Below are 18851 nucleotides of genomic sequence, written 5' to 3'. Positions count from 1 at the left end.
CAATTGCAGAAAAAGAAAAAATATATAAAGATAACCCAAAACAAAGTTAAATCCCTGTATCATTTACTCAACAGATCTTTACTCGGTGTCTATGTTCCAGATGTTATGAAATAATCTAGTCATTGCATGTACCCGTAGGCTAGCTTGGGATCCTACAGGTTGCTACACTGCCCTATTCTTCCCCTATCAAACCCATGTGTATAATTTCTGATTTAATATCTATCATCTGTGTTAAAGAGGGAACATGTCTACTGTAATGACCACTTTATTCCCAGTATGTATCATAGTGAACGATATATAACACACTTAAACATTTGAACAGGAAATAAAGTTTGCATAAAGATCAGTACTTTATATACTTTATTAGTTTCCTTCCAAAAAACACAAATTGAAAAAAAGGAATCCTCCATTTTATATGCACTGTGTCGCAAAAAAAAAAAAAAAGGTATACACACTTTAGCAGCTGATAGCTCAATTTTGAAAATGAAATGTATTTTAATAAACATTGCCTTTATAATTATTCAAAGTGTGAGTATACATTTTAGGGGGACACCCTATATATGATCCCAGCTATGTTAAAGAAAAAAACAAAGATTGAAGGAAATTTTCCAAATGTCTTTATAGGTGGTGGGATTGTCAGTATTTCTTGTTTTTCTTGTATCTGCAGTAGTAGAAAGGAGAATATGAGTAAAACCTAATGCCTAAAAACAACCTGTAAAGTCTACAGGAGTGAACATAAACATACAGATATTCATAGTTACCACTTACAAGATTATCTGCTTTCATTCTCCTTACCCCTCCGCTACAAAATGGAAAGTTTTGTGCAAGCAGGGGATTAGGGACAGCAGGCCCTTCTCCCAAACCCTTTAGCAGAATTATGAGGTGGTAATTAGATCCCACAGGGAATCTCAGAACCTAATCTGGAGGGAACTGGCATAGGCAGCCCTCTGCTGGGGAAATAAGAGAATGCAACCACCTCAAAGGATCTAGGTGAATTATAAAGGGTACTTAGGGCCCTTAGGGCAAGAGAGCTCTCAAAAGGTATTCGCTGAAAAAAAAAAAAAAGAATTTTTAAAGCTAAAAGGTCATTTTGAAAGTTGAAGTGTGAATGTTTATTTTGGTAAATCTTGAGTACCTGTTTAAAATCTCTGAGCCTCAATTCTTCATCTGTAACGCATAGAAATGTCACATAAGGTCATTTTGAAAACAATGTCAAAATATGCAGCAGACAGTAAATGCTTAATAAATGACAGCCATTATTTTACCTTTTACTCACATTTCATAACCTTTGCAGTAATCATTTTACCTTTTGGAATAACTTTTCCAGTGTTTGCAAAGAAGTACTCTAAAGAATCGTAGAAATTGCAACTAAGAAAAATGTGTATTTAAAAAGCATGTAGATGGTTAAAAACCATGAAAACAAACTTTGAGATTTGTTCACTGAAAATGTTTATTAAGGTGTTAATGTTTTATCTAGTTGACTCAGTATTTGTATAATTTAAAACTCCGAGTTGCCCCCGAATAATCCAGATGTCTACAATATAGACATAAACTACCATGCTTCCTGATACTTAATATACTCAAATTTCTCTCACTTCCATTTATCAGACAAATAAAATATTAACCTTTCAAAGTTATACCTTTAAAGAGTTCGCAAATTCCTATCTCTCCAAGTTTTAAAAAATTGTTTAAACCTTCTTAAAAGAGGAAGTTCAAACTCCAGAAGTTCAACAGCCTTAATCTGCCACCCCCAATGTATCCACATACCAAATAATCACAATGAACACTTTAAATATCTTACAATTTTTGTCAATTATGCCCATAAAGCTGAAAAAAATTAAGATCACACATGGAAAAAGCCTTAGTCTGAACCAACACTGAGAAATAAAGCAATGGAAGAGGGTCTTTTATTCATTACTCTGAGCAAAAGCACGAAATATATTTATTACTTCATTTTTCCATAAAGAGAATGTACTTTGTATTTAGAGAAATAAAAAATTAGGCATCGGGATGTGTTTTGGGAGAATGATCAATAAGCCCCTTATCAATGGTTGGTTCCTGAAACCAGGGACCATCACCTCTCGCACGCATTAATCTTCGTACTTCGATCTCCTTTAACCTGTAATAAATGAAATAGCAATATTGTGATTCTAACATTTCCAAATACAAATTTAATGAATTACCAAGATAAAAAACAACCACTAGAGAGCTTTTTGCTTTACGTAAGTATAATGTCCATCTATAGATCCATGTGTATGCATAAAAGTAATATATACCTATAAGCAAAATTTAGGACTTATTTTTTACTTTTATTATATTGCTTATATAGTTAGCCAACACATACTGTTTTTAATCCCCAAAACATTACTTGAATTGGTAATCAGTACTCTCCTTCTGTCCCTGCTTTGTCTGGGGAAGAGTGCCTTCACTTGAATAGTGGTAATGCATTCTCTGTCTTTAATGCCTACGATTAAGGCCATATGCTGTGCCAAGTGCTAGGAATTAAAACATGAAGATGCCTTCTTGGAGGAGCTTACATCCCCTAGTTTATACTGGCTGTCCATTACCATTAGGACAGAAAACCACTTGAGAGCAGGAATGGTATCTTATTCAACAGCATCACACTAAGCCTGGTCAACATCAGACAATTGGTATTTGTAAAGAAAACAAGAAAGAAAAACCAGGATTAAGAAAAACATCCTCCAACTTAAGACCTAATTACTTGTCCTCATCCTTCTTCACAACTGAATAATCTCTATTCTATCAAGATACTTTCCGCTCTTACAGCCAAGCCTTTGTACAAACTACCACACATTCCTAAAGAGTCCCTCTGCATCAAACCTTTTACTTACAATTTATAGACTACATATCAACTTTTTCATATGACTATAAATTTATCACATTTAAATAATTCATTTTATTAACCTTAACCAGCTCACTAACCCTAGGAGCATATTTATCTCTTATTTAAGATTAAATATCATTCTTTTCCTTTTCTACTCTTTAGAATATAATTATCCAGAACTCAAGTAATTAAAATATTCACAAAAAGGAGACTGATTAAATAAGTTATGGTTAGCCCATAGAATGGACTACTCTGTACCTGAGGAAAATCTATCTACAGTAACACAGAAGATGATAGACATACCATTAGGTTAAAAAAGCAAGGTAAGAAATCAGTATGTAGCATCTTCCCATTTCATTAAAAAAAGAAAGTAATCATTTGTGACTATGTATGTAGATACACATGCATAAGGTATTAAAAGTCTGGAGGAGTCCTGGCCAGTGTGGCTCAATGGTTGAAGCGTTGGCCTATGCACCAGAGTCTTTTTTAAAAAAAATTAATAAATCTTTATTGTTCAGATTATGACAATTGTTCCTCGTTTTTCCCCATAGCTCCCCTCCACCCGGTTCCCACCCCACCCTCTACCCTTACACACCCCCAGTCCTCATCCATAGGTGTATGATTTATTTCCAGTCTCTTCCCTCACCCCCCACACCCCTTTCCCCCCCGAGAATTGTCAGTCCACTCCCTTTCTATGCCCCTGATTCTATTATATTCACCAGTTTATTCTGTTCATCAGATTTTTTTATTCACTTGATTTTTAGATTCACTTGTTGATAGATATGTATTTGTTGTTCATGATTTTTATCTTTACCTTTTTCTTCGTCCTCCTCTTCTTAAAGAATACCATTCAGCATTTCATATAATACTGGTTTGGTATTGATGAACTCTAGCTTTTTCTTAACTGTGAAGCTCGTTATCTGACCTTCCATTCTGAATGACACTTTTGCTGGGTAGAGTAATCTTGGTTGTAGGTCCTTGCTATTCATCACTTTGAATATTTCTTGCCACTCCTGTCTGGCCTGCATAGTTTCTGTTGAGAAATCAGCTGACAATCGTATGGGTGCTCCCTTGTAGGTAACTAACTGTTTTCCTCTTGCTGCTTTTAATATTCTCTCTTTGTCTTTTGCTCTTGGCATTTTAATTATGATGTGTCTTGGTGTGGTCCTCTTTGGATTCCTTTTGTTTGGGGTTCTCTGCACTTCCTTTTATAAGTTTATTTCTTTCACCAGGTAGGGGAAGTTTTCAGTCATTATTTCTTCAAATAGGTTTTCAGTATCTTGCTCTCTCTCTTCTTCTGGCACCCCCATAATTCGGATGTTGGTATGTTTGAAGTTGTCCCAGAGGCTTCTTACACTATCTTCAACTTTTTGGATTCTTTTTTCTTTTTGTTTTTCCAGTTGAGTGTTTTTTGCTTCTTTGTTTTTCAAATCTTTGACTTGATTCTTATGATCCTCTAGTCTGCTGTTAGATCTCTGTATAATATTTTTTATTTCAGTCAGTGTATGCTTAATTTCTAGTTGGTCCTTTTTCATATCCTCGAGGGTCTCATTAAATTTATCGGCCTTTTCCATGAAATTCTTGAAAAACCTTATAACCGTGGTTTTGAACTCTATATCCAGTCATTTGTTTTCCTCCATTTCTTTCATTTGTGATCTGTTTCTTTGTTTCCGCATTTTCGCTGCTTCCCTGAGTTGATAAGAGTGGCTTTGTGTGCTAGGTGTCCTATAGGGCCCAGTGGCTTAGCCTCTCCAGTTACCTGAGATGGATACTCTTGGTACCCCCCTTTGTGGGCTGTGTGCACAGTCTTGTTGTAGTTAAGTCTTTATTTTTGTTGGTATCACTGGGAGGGATTGACCTCCGGGCCAGTTGGCTGTGAGGATCAGCTGTGTCTACACTGGGAGAAATTCTGTGCTGGAGACACCCTTATGAGACAAGGCTTACAAAAGCCTCTGTGCTCAGCTTGGATGGGGCGGCGTCCCAGGGTAGAGCAGACAGCCTTGGCTTCCCGTCAGCCCTGCCCTATGAGGCCCCTAGGTCTCAGTGTCCCTCGGTAATCTCTGCAAGTACCTCTGAGAGAAAGCCGCCCTCGGGTTTCGCCCGCTACCAGACAGTCCAATTTCTCCCCGAATGAGTCTGGGTCCCCAAAGTCTCGCCCAGAACTAGAGTTCAGCGGAGTTGGAAGCCGCGCGCCTCTGGACCTCTGCCTTCTGCAGCTCCCCCGAGTCCCAGCGTGCTCTCTCTTTCCTGACAGTCCAGATTCACCCCATATGAGTCTGGGTCCCCCGAGTCTTGCCTGGAACTGGAGTTCAGCGCAGTCGGGAGCCCCTGTCTCCCTCCCACTTGAGAAAGCCAGCCGCACACTCAGCCGCCAGTCCTCTCCACGTGTGCGCACGTCTCCATACCTCAGCCTTTTGCAGCTCCTCTGAGTCTCAATGTGCTTTTCTCTTTCCTTCTAATTGTAGAATTTCCACTCAGCCAGCTTACCTGTGATTCTGAATGATGTCCGTTTTGCCTTTTAGTTGTAGTTTTGAAATTGTTGTGCAAGGCAGCAGTTTCGGTATTTACCTATGCTGTCATCTTGGTTTCTCCTCTGCACCAAAGGGTCTTGGGCTCAATTCCCAGCCCTGGTCAGGGTGTGTGTGGGAGGCAACGGACAGATGTGTTTCTCTCACATCTCTCTCCTCTGCCTCTCTTCCCCTCCCTCCCTCTTTTCCACTCTCACTCTCAATGAAAAGCAATGGAATATCCTTGGGTGAGGATTAACAACAACAAAAAATCTGGAGGGCAAAAGATCATAGTTAACTCAGGGGGAGTCAGTCAATCATAGGAGATAGTTCCTTTCTGTTTTATATCTTTCTTTATGCTTCAGTTTTCCAAATACCTAAACATATACTTTATAACAACTGTAGGTACTCCTGATTGCACACTGGCATCTTTCCTTTGGGGGTAGAAGTCAGGGTTTCGGTTTTTGTTTTCACTTTGTTTTCAAATTGTTTAGGATCTCTGTATTTCTAAAGAATTCTGGGATCTGGTCTTTTAATTGGAACTCACAGGTATATGTCTGAAGTTCAAAAAAGTCCAGTGTTACTAAGTGTGAGACATATTGTTTTTCCATGCTCTTAAATACTTAATGACAGCTGCATGTGGTAACCCTATATACTAGTACATGTAATTACATATTCAGAAAATAAGCCAATCACATGTTCTTTTAAATATTATTCGATATCAGCAGGTTTTATAAACTACAAAGATTAAATCATAACGAACAGAAAGCAGATCAATGGTAGTATGCGGCCAAGAGCATGGGAGGAGGACTGACTGGAAGAGACTGGAAAGAGGCTCACTAGATCATCAAAGTGACCTTGACAGTGTGGTTACATTGCTATATACTTTTGTCAAAACCCCAGAGCTTAATGTATACATTTGATTGTATGTAAATCTCACTCCAAACCCCAAAATAAATCTCAGATAGGATCAAATTAAAAAGCAGCAGAAGGAAACTGAGTGACCATTTAAAAAAATAATTTTGGATTTATATATTTACTTTTTAGTTACTATCAGAGACCTATGCATAACACAAAATCCAAGAACCTAAAAAAAAAGACTGACAAACCTGACAAGTAGGAAAATAAATATAAAACAATTAAAGCAATGTTACACTGCAGTGTTCAAAACATATTAGCTACTACTAATTTTTATCTGAAATATAAAAACACTTCTACATTGCAAAGCATTCTGCACTGTCAAAAGACAAATGATAAACCAGGAAAACATATGTGTAAGAAAAACAAAAATCAATTTAACTAATGTATAGATGAGTAGAAAAATGGGCAATTTATAGAAAATAAAATGTAAACAACCAACAGATATATGAAAAAATACTCAACCTTACAAAAATGCAAAATGGAAATGATGAGATAACATTTTCCAACTATCTCATCAAGCAAAAATGTTTAGGTTTGATAAATTCCATTACTAGGAAAGGTATGAAGAAACAGAAATTACCACATACTGGTGACAGAAAAGACAACTGGCACAACTTTTTTGAAGGGTTTAGCAATACACATCTAAAATTTAAAACATGTAACATTTGGCTTATCAATACCACTGCTAGAAATTTATATTCCAGATATACTGAATAAATATGCAAAAATGTATGTAAGGAATATTCACAGCACTTTGCAGAATATTAAAAAAAAAAAAAAAAACCTGGAAAGAACCTAAGTACTGACAATAGGTGACTGGTTAAAAAAAATTAAGGCATATCCATCTAGCAAAATATATGATGCATCCATTAAAAAGAATGAGACATATACTATCAGAAAGATCACCAAGATATCTTTAAGTGAAACGAAGACAGGTGTAGAACCATGTTTATAAGAGGATTCCATTGTGTTAATATGTTTTCAAATGGTACACAAAATGTATTTTTAATGCATAAAATGTTGGGAAGGGAACATATATTGGAAATTAAGTAGTGGTCACCTCTAAAGAAAGACTGGGTGCAGGAGGAAAAGAAATTGGGGGAGGGGAAGTGGGAGGAGAAGACTGCCTTGCTCTTAGGGCAGTGGTCGGAAAACTCATTAGTCAACAGAGCCAAATATCAACAGTACAACCACTGAAATTTCTTTTGAGAGCCGAAAACCGAATTCTGTGCATGCGCCACAAAGTTTCAATCGCACTGTACGTGCCTGCCCGCACATGGTATTTTGTGGAAAAGTCACACTCAAGGGGCCAAAGAGCCGCATGTGGCTCGTGAGCCGTAGTTTGCCGACCACTGTCTTAGGAGAATAGAATATTTTAAAAAGAATTTCTTTTAATCTGACAGATATTATCTCCTAAATAGAGGCCTGGTGCACGAAATTCATGCACGGGGGGGAGGTGTCACCTCAGCCCAGCCTGCACCCTCTCCAATATGGGACCCCTCTCACAATCCTGGATGCTGGCTCCTAACTGCTCACCTGCCTGCCTGCCTGCCTTGTCACCCCTAACTGCCCCCTCCCACGCCTGATTGCCCCTAACTGCCCCCCCTGCCGGCCTGGTTGCCCCCAACTGCACTCCCCCGCCGCCCTGGTCGTCCCATGCAGCCTACTGTTCAGTCGTTTGGTCATCCCTCACTAACCCTCTTGCCCGCATGGTCGCCCCACGCAGCCTGCTTGTTCAGTCGTCCCTCACTAACCCCCCTGCCGTCCTGTTCACCCCACACAGTCTGCTTGTTCAGTCATTTGGTTGTCCCTCACTAACCCTCCTGCTGGCGTGGTGCCATCTTTGTGAGGGTGTGAGGGTCAATTTGCATATTACCTGTTTATTATATAGGATTGTTTGTCTCCAGCTCATAGTCTGCACTCTAAACAAGCTAACTCTCACCCATCTTCATTCTTTTACATAGAGCAGCCTATAACACTGAAATAGTTTTATTAATTTTTTTTCTTATGATTTGACCATACTAGAGGATTTTCTTCCCGCCCCCACTTTTTACCGTAATTCAGCCTTTTCAGCTTCAATTTGAAGGATAGCCATTGTTCGTTCATAATTTTTTTCAGGACTATCATAAAAAGTTCGGGCAATCCATCTTGATATAGGATGCTACAAGAGAAAATTTGTGTAAAATTAGTTTCTGAATAATATTTTGCCTTTCCAGCTTACTATTCTGTAAAATGACAATCTCAGATAACCAATAACTCTGACCATGTACCAAGTACTTTATCCATTAGCTGCATACTATTCCCCCTCCCTCCCCCCCCCCACACATTTTATGGAAAACAAACTGCACAAAGTTATACCGTTACTAAGTAGCAGCATCTGGACTCAAACCAGGTCTGTCTGACTCCAAAAACCTGTGCTGAGTATCTAAAGTGGCAGATTTAGGAGCTAAATCCAGGGTTTGGTGATCAAAAAAATGGAGTTCTTTCTATCAGTTAGGAAAGATAAACTAATTGTATGGCTTATATTAAGATTTAATAATGAAGTACTTCTTCCCTAAAATATAATTCACTCAGATAATAAAACATGATAGGATATACTCGAATAAGGCCACTCACTACAACACTTGTAAAGACAAGTAACAACCCATCTTGGATTTTAGTAGCAGTGACAGTGTGGTAAAATGAGTAACAGTGCAGGCTCTGGAGTCAAGACTACCTGGGTTCAAATATTGGCCCTATCTCTTGGACAGGTCACTTAATCTCTTTTAAGCAGTTTCCACATCTCTAAAGTGGTAATAATACAGTACCTGTGACATGGAGTGAGGTATTTGCAAAACACCACAGTGCCTGCTATACAATAGATGCTCAATAAACGACAGCTAACACTAATATTTATAAAATCTTTCCTAGAGTATTGAACTAGAGATAAATTGTAACTATTAGTCTGCTTGTTCGAGAATGACACCGCAGTCATCCTTTAAAAAACCATAAAACTTGCCCTAGCCATTTTTGATCAATGGTTAGAGCAGGGGTCCTCAAACTACAGCCCGCGGGCCACATGCGGCCTGGCGAGGACATTTATCCAGGCCGCTGGGTGTTTTTGCTGCCGCTGACTGTCCTGCTTAGCAGCCGACTTGTCCTGGGCCAGCAGTGCACATGTGTGGAATGTGCGCCGCACTCTCCGACTCCCCACCTTCTCTCTGAGGGACAGTGAACTGGCCCCCTGTTTAAAAAGTTTGAGGACCCCTGGGTTAGAGTGTCGGTCCTCAGACTGAAGGGTTTTGGGTTCGATTCTGGTCAAGGGCAAGTACCTTGGTTGTAGGCTCGATCCCCAGCTCCATATCAGGATGCATGTGGGAGGCAACCAATCGATATGTCTCTCTCACATCAATGTTCCTCCCTCTCCCTCTCCCCCCACCCTGCCGCTCCCTTCCACTCTCTCTAAAAATCAATGGAAAAAAATACCCTTGAGTGATGATTAACAAAATGAATCTACACTAATAAAAGAGAAACATGCAAATTGACCGTACCTCTGCTACACCCACAAGCCATGCCCACCAGCCAATCAGGTGTGAGTATGCAAATTAACCCAACCAAAATGGCGGCGGCCACGGAGCTGGAGCAAGCGGGAGGCTTGGGTTGCCCCCGGCGATGGAGGAAGCCAAGCTTCCGCTCCCCCCTCCCCCCGCCTGCCTTGGCCTCCGCTCAAGGCTATAAAGTTTCAATTATAGAAGATAAATAAATCCCAGATACTTCCAGCTGGCCTTCGCCTCCGCTTGGGTCACCAGGGGGCATGGCCAGCCTGCAAACCACCACAGGACCCTCGCCCAGGCCGCCCCATGCCCCAAGGGAACCCCTACCCTGATCCGGGACACCCTTCAGGGCAAACCAGCTGGCCCCCACCCATGCACCAGGCCTCTATCTTATCTAATAAAAGAGTAATATGCAAATTGACTGTCACTCCAACACACAAGATGGCTGCCCCCATGTGGACACAAGATGGCGGCCACAAGATGGCCAGCACAGGAGAGCAGTTGGGAGGGACCAGGCCTGCAAGGGAGGGCAGTTGTGGGCGATCAGGCCAAAAGGGGAGGGCAGTTGAGAGGGACCAGGCCTGCAAGGGAGGGTAGTTGGGGGTAACCAGGACTGCAGGGGAGGGCAGTTGGGGGGGACCCAGGCCTGCAAGGGAGGGTAGTTGGGGGCGATCAAGCCTGCAAGGGAGGGCAGTTGTGGGCGATCAGGCCAAAAGGGGAGGGCAGTTGAGAGGGACCAGGCCTGCAAGGGAGGGTAGTTGGGGGCGATCAAGCCTGCAGGGGAGGGCAGTTAGGGGTGACCAGGCCAGCAGAGGAGGGAAGTTGGGGGCAACCGGGCCTGCAGGGAAGGGCAGTTTGGGGTGGGAGGCAGACCAGCAGGGAAGATCAGTTAGGGGCGATGAGGCTGGCAGGGGAGGGCAGTTAGGAGTGACCAGGTTAGCAGGGGAGGGCAGTTAGGGGTAATCAGGCTGGCAGAGGAGCAGTTAGGCATCAATCAGGCTGGCAGGGGAGTGGTTAGGGGGTGATCAGGCTGGCAGGCAGAAGCGGTTAGAAGCAATCAGGAAGGCAGGCAGGCGAGCAGTTGGTAACCAGCAGTCCTGGATTGTGAGAAGGATGTCTGACTGCATCCCAGATTGGAGAGGGTGCAGGCTGGGCTGAGGGACACCCCGCCCCCATACATGAATTTTGTACACTGGGCCTCTAGTAAATAAATAACCATAAAACTTAAAATAATAAAACAATGCAGAAAATTAACAAAAGAAGCTCCTTGTAAAAAGTGAGCAGAAAATGTACTCATCTACTTGATATAAAAAACTGAATATAAAACCCTATCTTAATTCCTGAATTAAGACACTAAGCAGTGCACTGATAAAACAGCTAACAGAAGGTAACTTGGTGGTGATTTATACTAACCTTGTAATATTCCCAGTGTTCTGGGATATAGCCTTCTGGAATTTCTGCTAACTCAGCTTCACCTAATAAGAGAAAATAATGATGTTCAACTTCAGCATCAGGAGTGTATAACATTAAGTCTGCACTATGTAAGTAAGAAACCAATCTCTTATGGTTTTAAAGTGACCTTTTATTTGTATCAATGAAGATATCTATTTTAAATTCACTTCAATATGGTTGAAAATCCACTCATTAGATATGAGATGTCTTCTACATGTAAGACATTGTCTACAGGATTATATGAGAATTTCGCATTTTGTATTTATACAGTATACCAAGATATAATAAAAGACATACTATTCCTTCTGGCTTTCCCAATACCAACTAAACAAAATATTCTTGGACTCATGACGTTAGAAGTACTTTGAGCAGAATTTCCTAAAAAAATCTAATATTTACTGTCATTCACAATTCCATTCTTCTTTAGAAGATTATAACTTTACTAGAGGTCTAGTACACAGGATTCACGCACTGGTGGGGGGTGTGGCCTGCGGGGATCGGCCACTGTATGAGTGCTGCTCATCCCGGTCAGCTGAGCTGTGGACCCGCCCGCTTAGCGGCTGCTCCCGCTGTGGGAGCACCGTTCATCCTGGTCAGCCAAGCAGCTCCTGCCTTGAGCGTCTGCCTCCTGGTTGTCAATGCATATCATAGCGACTGGTTGACCAGTTGTTCTGGTGGTTCTGCCATTCAGTCACTGGGCTTTTATTATATAGGATGTGTTCTAAGATGGATAAAAACATTCTACCATCCCTCAGCCTCTCTTCCACATATCTCTTTCTATTTTCCTTGTTCTGTCTTATCAAAGCTGGGTTTGGAAAAAGAGGAGGAAGACAAAGCTTTATGAAGCCTCTTATGTAGCCCCTATAGAACGGATGAACTAAAGCTTTAGGAAGAAACCAAGATGATTTAAAAAAAAAATCATTATACTCTATTACGGATTAATTATTTAAAAATACATTTCCATGTTTATGTTTATTTTATTATTCAAAGAGCTTTCCCTTATCCATAATTTCTTTTTTTTATTAATGTACATAAGTTTTCTTAAATTTATCGAGTTGTTCAGAGGGAGGGACTTACCAATGAATACATTCACCAGAGTTATGCCAATTATTACTGGAATCCCAGTCAAACAAAGGTAGAATTTCTGTCAAGATTAATAAAAAAAATTTTCAATAACCATTTCCTAACACTCTTTCCCACCCTTAAACTGTCCTTATTACATGATTTCCTTATATTACTTATAAAATAAACTTGCCAAATTGGAGATGCAGTATCAAATTATTTATTTCTGTGATTTTCTTTTGCTCTAGTTTTTAGATGCCTAAATTTAACACCAAAAATGAAAGAAAAAAGGGATTAATTGTACAAGTATTATATAATATATATGTAAGTAATTTTTTATTTTTTATTAAAACAATATAATGAAAGTTAGGAGTTTTTGTATTAAGAAGAAAAATATACATAGCATTGTACACCTGAAACCTATATAATTTTATTAACCAATGTCACCCCAATAAACTCAATAAAAAAGAAAAGTGTAAAAACATCAGGTTGATTTCAGCCACTGTATAAAATCTGAGTTGGCCATGACAAGAACAGTGGGAGCTCAACCAAGGGGATGGAGAGGGGCCCTGAGCACAATGACAGAGCGAGAGAAGGTCTAGGGGGCAGCCCATGCTCAAATGGTGGGTCACAGCTTTAGGGACGGTGACAAAGCCCAGATAGTCTTCCATCTTCTACGGCCTACTTTCCATTATAGAACCTTGCATGAATAATCAGTACTCTGCTGCACTCTCTGAATTAATGTTCCTAAGCAATATAGAAATAAAATCATATCTCATAATAATGGAGGGCCTTATTTGAAGAAAGACTTCAGTTAGTTCTTTGGTAATTTAAAGAATATTTTAATAATATAAATAATTATCCCCAAATAAATCTGTTTTCAAAATTCTGTAACTTATAGATTTTTATTTTTATGTCAGGGAACACAGACTTCAAAACCCATAATCCAGAGAAGAAAGGAATGACTCAGTTTTTAACCCCCAATAAGCATAAATCCTTTTTTTGAAGGAAAAAAGGTTAACTAACTTAAAAAGAAATTTAGTAACTAATCAGACCTTTGAGAAAAAAATATATGAAAATACAAAATGAAAGATGTTTTCTATAGGCCAAAATGGTCTTGCTACTTATATAAAAATAGTTCAACAAAAATTTTAACTCACCAGTAAATTCAAAAAACGCTTGTCATAGAATCGAGAAGGTTTGATAACAAACAGTCTTTTCCCATGGTCTGCACTGTGTCTCACAGGAGCTGGAAATATTAAATTACCCTGTTTTATACAAGTTTCATATCGGTATACTGTTATTTTCTGAGATAAAGTCAGATTATAAAAAAATGTATATGCCTAAATTTTTAATTAAGATTTCAAAATGTATGTTCTTTAAGCATTAAAGGCAGGGCAGATAGGATATCCTTAAACAGAGATTGGTGTTCTGTTTTACTATAGCTTTCCTCATTTTTATTCAATGTTACCTCTGCAACAAATTCTGCTAATGCTGCAAAGAAATAAATTTAAGTTATGCCATTCCATATGAGGCAAAAAACACTTGCTACAAAATAGATGGAAAGACATCTATTCAACATATATCCAGCAGGAAGTTGAACTTGTTACAAAAGTAAACACTCTACATATCTTGATAAAATTCCTTTGTAAGCCATTTCTCATTCCCAACATCCTCCTCTTCAAATACTCCCCAGATGATGGTATTTAATCAAACTTTGCTGGAGATAAAGTGAGGCAAAATTTAACTCCTGGATCTTCCTTCTACACCATTTCCTCCCTTGGAAGCCTGGAAAGATCACATGGGCACTCTCAGCCCCCTCTTCTGGAAGCAGGAAAGGCTCTGTTTCGGCTGTGTAAATACATTCTGTATCCTTTGTTCAAGCTCCAGTGTCTGGAATGCGCTCCCCTCTACTGGAATCTGCTCTTTGAGCCCAGATGGCATCTTATCCTCCAAGAAACCAACATTCTTCCAACCAGATGAGAACTCTCTTACCTTTGAATTGCTGTATATTCTAGGGAGGTGTCTAATTCCCTTCATTCTCCCAATAAAATATAAATGTCAAAGAACTTTCAATGTGTGAAAGAGAAACTCTTCTCTTAATTTTGGTATCACCTGCAGCAGCTTGAAATGAATTTAGGAGGTTAATTCACAAAAGAATTAGAAGCTGGTATGAATTTACTAAGTACAATTCATACTACTAAAGCTGTGACAATAACAAGAGAATTTGACAAAGTATGTATTTCAGCAAATCACTTGAAAGTTATAGAATTTTTGTGTGTGAGCTATATGGAAAAAAATGGGCTGGATAATAGTATAAATGCCTACTATGTGCAGATCCTTTGCTAGGCCTATTGTCCAAGAGGGATACAGACAGACCCTACTGGAAGCAAGACACTAACAGATTAACGTAATTACAAATCTATAGGGACAACAAAGGAAAGAAACAGGATGCACTGTCAGAAAAGAACAGGCCCAGAAATAAAGTTCATATTTAGACAGGATGGTCTGTGTGTGAGTGAGGGGTTGGGGGGAGGGAGCAAGGAGGTACAAGGAAAGGCACATTATAAACTGAGAGAAATATCAAGTTAAATGAATTTGAAATGGGCGATTGATTGATTACACTCAAAAGGTACTGATTACTTAATGCAGTAACCTGCCAAAGAGTTGTCTCGATAGCCCTGGAGGATCAAGATGTCTTTGAATGGCCTGCATGATGGTATTCCTGACAAGACACAAAGCTACTGCCACAAGAGTGGTTACTACACTGATGATGAAATAGGATCTCCCAAAGTCTTCATACACATTTACAAAAGGCTGAATCTAAAATGATTAAATGTAAGTGTAAAGTCCTGCCTGGGCCCCCACCCCCAAAGTTTAGTGGCTCACAAACTTAGAATAAGAGTCATTGGTATAATGTGGTTACCAAAAAAAGCCAAGGTAATTTTATCTTAATGTGATGTATTAAAGTTCAAGGTCAAAATGGGAGGAATCCCTGCCCTCTCATCTCCAGAAGGTGTCCCCGGAGTTTTAGAGCGACAACCTGGAGCCTGCCCCCACTTATGCAACCAGAATTAAAAACAACCTGGAAACTGACATACTGAAACTGAATGAACTGAAGCTGACTGGTCTACAAAAAAGAAGTCTGGTTAGAAACCAGAGCTTTTAAGGAACTGAAGGGCTGTCCCATGACAAAGGGCATAGACTATTCTGTGTTGAGCTGAAGCAAAGACCTTCCAATGTGTGAAAGAGTAATTTAGAGCTTAATACAAGGAAGAAGCTTCTAACAATTTCGGTGGTTGAAATAAAATTGGACCACCCAGCCAGTGTGGCTCAGTAGTTGAGCATCGACCCATGAACCAAGAGGTCACCAGTTCGATTCCCAGTGAGGGCACCTGCCCAGGTTTCAGGCTCGAACCCCAGTAGGAGGCATGCAGGAGGCAGTCAATCGATCCATGTTTCTGTCTCATCATATTTCTACCTCTCTATTCTTCTCCCTTACTCTCCTAAAAGCAACAAAAACATATTTTTTAAAAATTAGCCCAACTCCCCAACTCTCCATTAAGTAGTTATTCAGGTATCAGTAATGGGGATTAGTATACTACGGGGGGGGGGGAGGGGGTCTAGAGGATTTCTAAGGTCTTTTTCCTTAAAGAATCTGAATATATGGACTCTCTTAGAATAAAATGACATACCTTACCAACTCATCAATTTCAATCGTTTCCTTCCATTTACAAGAACTCATTCTTTTTTTTTTTTAAATCATTTCCTTCCATTTACAAGAACTCATTCTGTTTTTATTGATTTTAGAGAGAAAGGAAGGGAGAGGAAGAGAGCAACATCAATTGGCTGCCTCCTACACACACCTACTGGGGATCGAGCCCTGACCAGGAATTGAACTGGAGCCCTTTTGGTGCCACAAAAACAGGCATCTTCCACCACTTTATAAAGCCTGGAATTTCTCAAGTATTCATTACGTGCAACTAGGTTTCAATAACAATTTTTAAAAATGCAAATAACCTCAAAAAGGTTATGTTTTAACAACTGTGGTCTTTGTGTGGATCAAATAAGATACTGTATGATTTTATGTATGTGTGTGTTTCCAAGAAATTGAAAATTGGACATTTTCTTTCCCTCATTCTCAGACTATGTCACTTTACATCAATGGTTTAAGGAATGAACATCCCCTAGAAGCCATCCAATATTCACAAGCATTTTCCTAAAACACAGTACTGATACTGCTCTTTTGCTAAAACTCTCTACTGCCTACAAAACAGATAATATAATTTGGCTTTATATTCTTTCCCTCCGCTCATCAATTAGGTCCCAACTTCCCTTTTTAAAAAACATTTATTTTTTTATTTTTCAGTTACTGTCTACATTCAATACCATTCGGCATTAGTTTCAGATGTACAGCACAGTGGCCAGAAAATCATGTACTTTACAGAATGGTGCCCTCTCCCCCACCCCCCTCCCACCATGCTTCAAGCACATACCTGGCCCCATATGTAGTTATTAAGATATTATTGACTATATTGCTTATGCGGCAATACACATCTCTGTGACAATTCTCCAACTTCCTTTTTTTAGCCTTCTCTCCCAAAAGCTACATATCCCAAGAGCCCCATATTCAGATATAACACAAAACACATCCTTTACTTTTCTGCCTGTATTTGTAGTTGTTCAGACTACCCAGAATCCAGTTGGAATGCGTCATCTTCCATGTCTGAATGAACGCCACAGCGCTTTGATTACATAATAATTTTAATACTATTCTCAGTATTTTTTAAACCAAAAATATGCACACTAAAAAACAAAACAAAAACCAAAACATTGCACATCAGTCTTCAACATTAAAATTCACTGCAGTTACGGAGGGAACTCAAGCTCATTTCTTGAATCCCTTGCTATTTGACATTTTATAGATAATTTAATTAAATAGAGAAAATACTTTAATCTCTTTGTTTTCTAAGAAAGGTTTCCACTGAGGGTAACACAGCAGCAGTACTAGCTGTTTAAGAAAGATGTAGGCACAGGGCCCTGTAAAAGGCTAGTGCTAGGTGCTGTAGATTTTTCCCAACTCGCTCTATACAACTACCTTATAAGGCAGGTTAAAATTACCATTCTCTACCCCCGCCCCCTCTCCAGTTCTAACGGTAAGAAACAAGCTCATTTTGAAATGACATTTCTAGAAATATACAAAATACATTTCAGGGTCCTAAAATAATTGTCAATAGGAAGAAAGATTAGTTTTATTTCCCTGTCAAGTCGGCAGAACAAGCACACTTGTAATAAGCACCCTCTTTTTCAGAGGTGGAAAAATACAAGTTTCAAGCCTTCCAGTTAGCTTCCAAGATGTGAAGGCCCAAGGTCACACAGCTACTAAAACTGCGGGGCCAGGACTGGAACCCACAACCTAACTCCAGAGGAAACTAAACAAGGCTCTCTACTCTGCTGGAGCTCACATTCTCCTAGGGGGCAGGCATAAACAATAATATAACAGATTAAAACCTCCCATTGCACGGTGACAGGTATGGCTTCACATGCAAAACACCTTTGAAAGCAGGTGCAGCTGAAACCCAGTAACCCTGGGCACTGCAATTAGAGCCTCTCCTGCTCCCAGGGGAAAGGGCTCAGATGGCCTGCCGTGATCCCTCCAGAACGCCAAGAAAGGGGGACAGTGTATAAGGGGGGGAGGGGTGGGGTTTACCTCAGTCCATCTCCAGCTAGACGTGATGAAGCACCATCCTGGCGCGTATTTAAAGAGGAGGATACGTGCCATCAGAAATGGCTTACAAAGGGATTTTTGTCAAGGAATGTTGTTAGCAAAGCAGTGCTGTAACCGGCTCTAATTCCTGCGGGAAATTTGTTGACTACTCCCCATCCTTTCCATCAAGTCGCGATGCACAATGCCTTATCCTGAGCCTCTGCGCCGGTCCACACATCACCTAGCATCACTGGCCACGCAGCCCCGTCACTTCCCGCCCGGTGGGACTAGAACCTAGCTCCGGGGGAAAGGACGAACCTGGTGCCCAGAGGCCTGGGTCTCCGTTCTGGGCCTTCCCGACCTCCGCTTCGTCCGAAAATTAGCCCACCTGAGAAGGCTGATGGTCAAGTGTTTCACAAATGCTAACAAGCCCAAGCCCGCAATTCCTCGGCTCCCTCCAAGGTCACCCTGGCAGAGTCCTCTCTCACCCCGCTTCCCCGGAGAGCCCTTTCCCCCAAAGCCAGCACCCACCAACAGCCTTCGGGAAGCCCCGCGTGAGGAAGGCCCCGGATCCGAGCCGCGGGCCCAGGCGGCGGCCAGCCAGCGCCGCCAGCGCGGTGACCGAAGCCCGCTGCAGCAAGCTCATGGCCGCCATGGCTACTCCGGGCAAGAGGTCGAGCGGGGGAGGGCAACGGGAGCCGAGAGAGCCCAGTTACCATCCGGGGCCAAGGCGGGGGGCGGCCATGTCGAGCGAGGGCAAAAGCTTGTTTCGGTGCTCTGCTTCCGGTCGGGGCGACGCACCGGAAGTGACGCGTCTGTGGACG

The 18851-nt window shown here is 40.7% G+C and overlaps 1 protein-coding gene across 6 annotated transcripts; it reads right to left on the bottom strand.

Moving 5' to 3' along the window:
• Positions 1–471: 471 nt before the first annotated feature.
• On the bottom strand, positions 472–18766 carry NDUFB5 (NADH:ubiquinone oxidoreductase subunit B5). Of its 6 annotated transcripts, none has more exons than XR_008555536.1 (7): positions 18559–18753; positions 13481–13569; positions 12336–12402; positions 11220–11281; positions 8328–8434; positions 769–2119; positions 472–661 (listed from the first exon to the last, which is right to left on the bottom strand). XR_008555536.1 is itself a non-coding variant. In XM_008142329.3 (6 exons), exons 1-6 carry the CDS (start codon positions 18680–18682, stop codon positions 1999–2001), a joined length of 570 nt encoding a protein of 189 aa, XP_008140551.2. In that variant the 5' UTR covers positions 18683–18753; the 3' UTR covers positions 472–1998. The 6 variants fall into 6 exon arrangements, 3 of the variants coding, with proteins under 3 accessions (XP_008140551.2, XP_054569729.1, XP_054569728.1); XR_008555535.1 differs by having other exon boundaries at positions 1136–2119; XR_008555537.1 differs by lacking the exon at positions 472–661 and adding an exon at positions 5333–5625 and having other exon boundaries at positions 2057–2119; positions 18559–18766.
• Positions 18767–18851: the final 85 nt, after the last annotated feature.

The sequence above is a fragment of the Eptesicus fuscus genome, chromosome 3 (genome assembly GCF_027574615.1).
Source record: "Eptesicus fuscus isolate TK198812 chromosome 3, DD_ASM_mEF_20220401, whole genome shotgun sequence".
Taxonomy (NCBI): Eukaryota; Metazoa; Chordata; class Mammalia; order Chiroptera; family Vespertilionidae; genus Eptesicus; species Eptesicus fuscus.
This window is presented reverse-complemented; position numbering and strand designations above follow the sequence as displayed.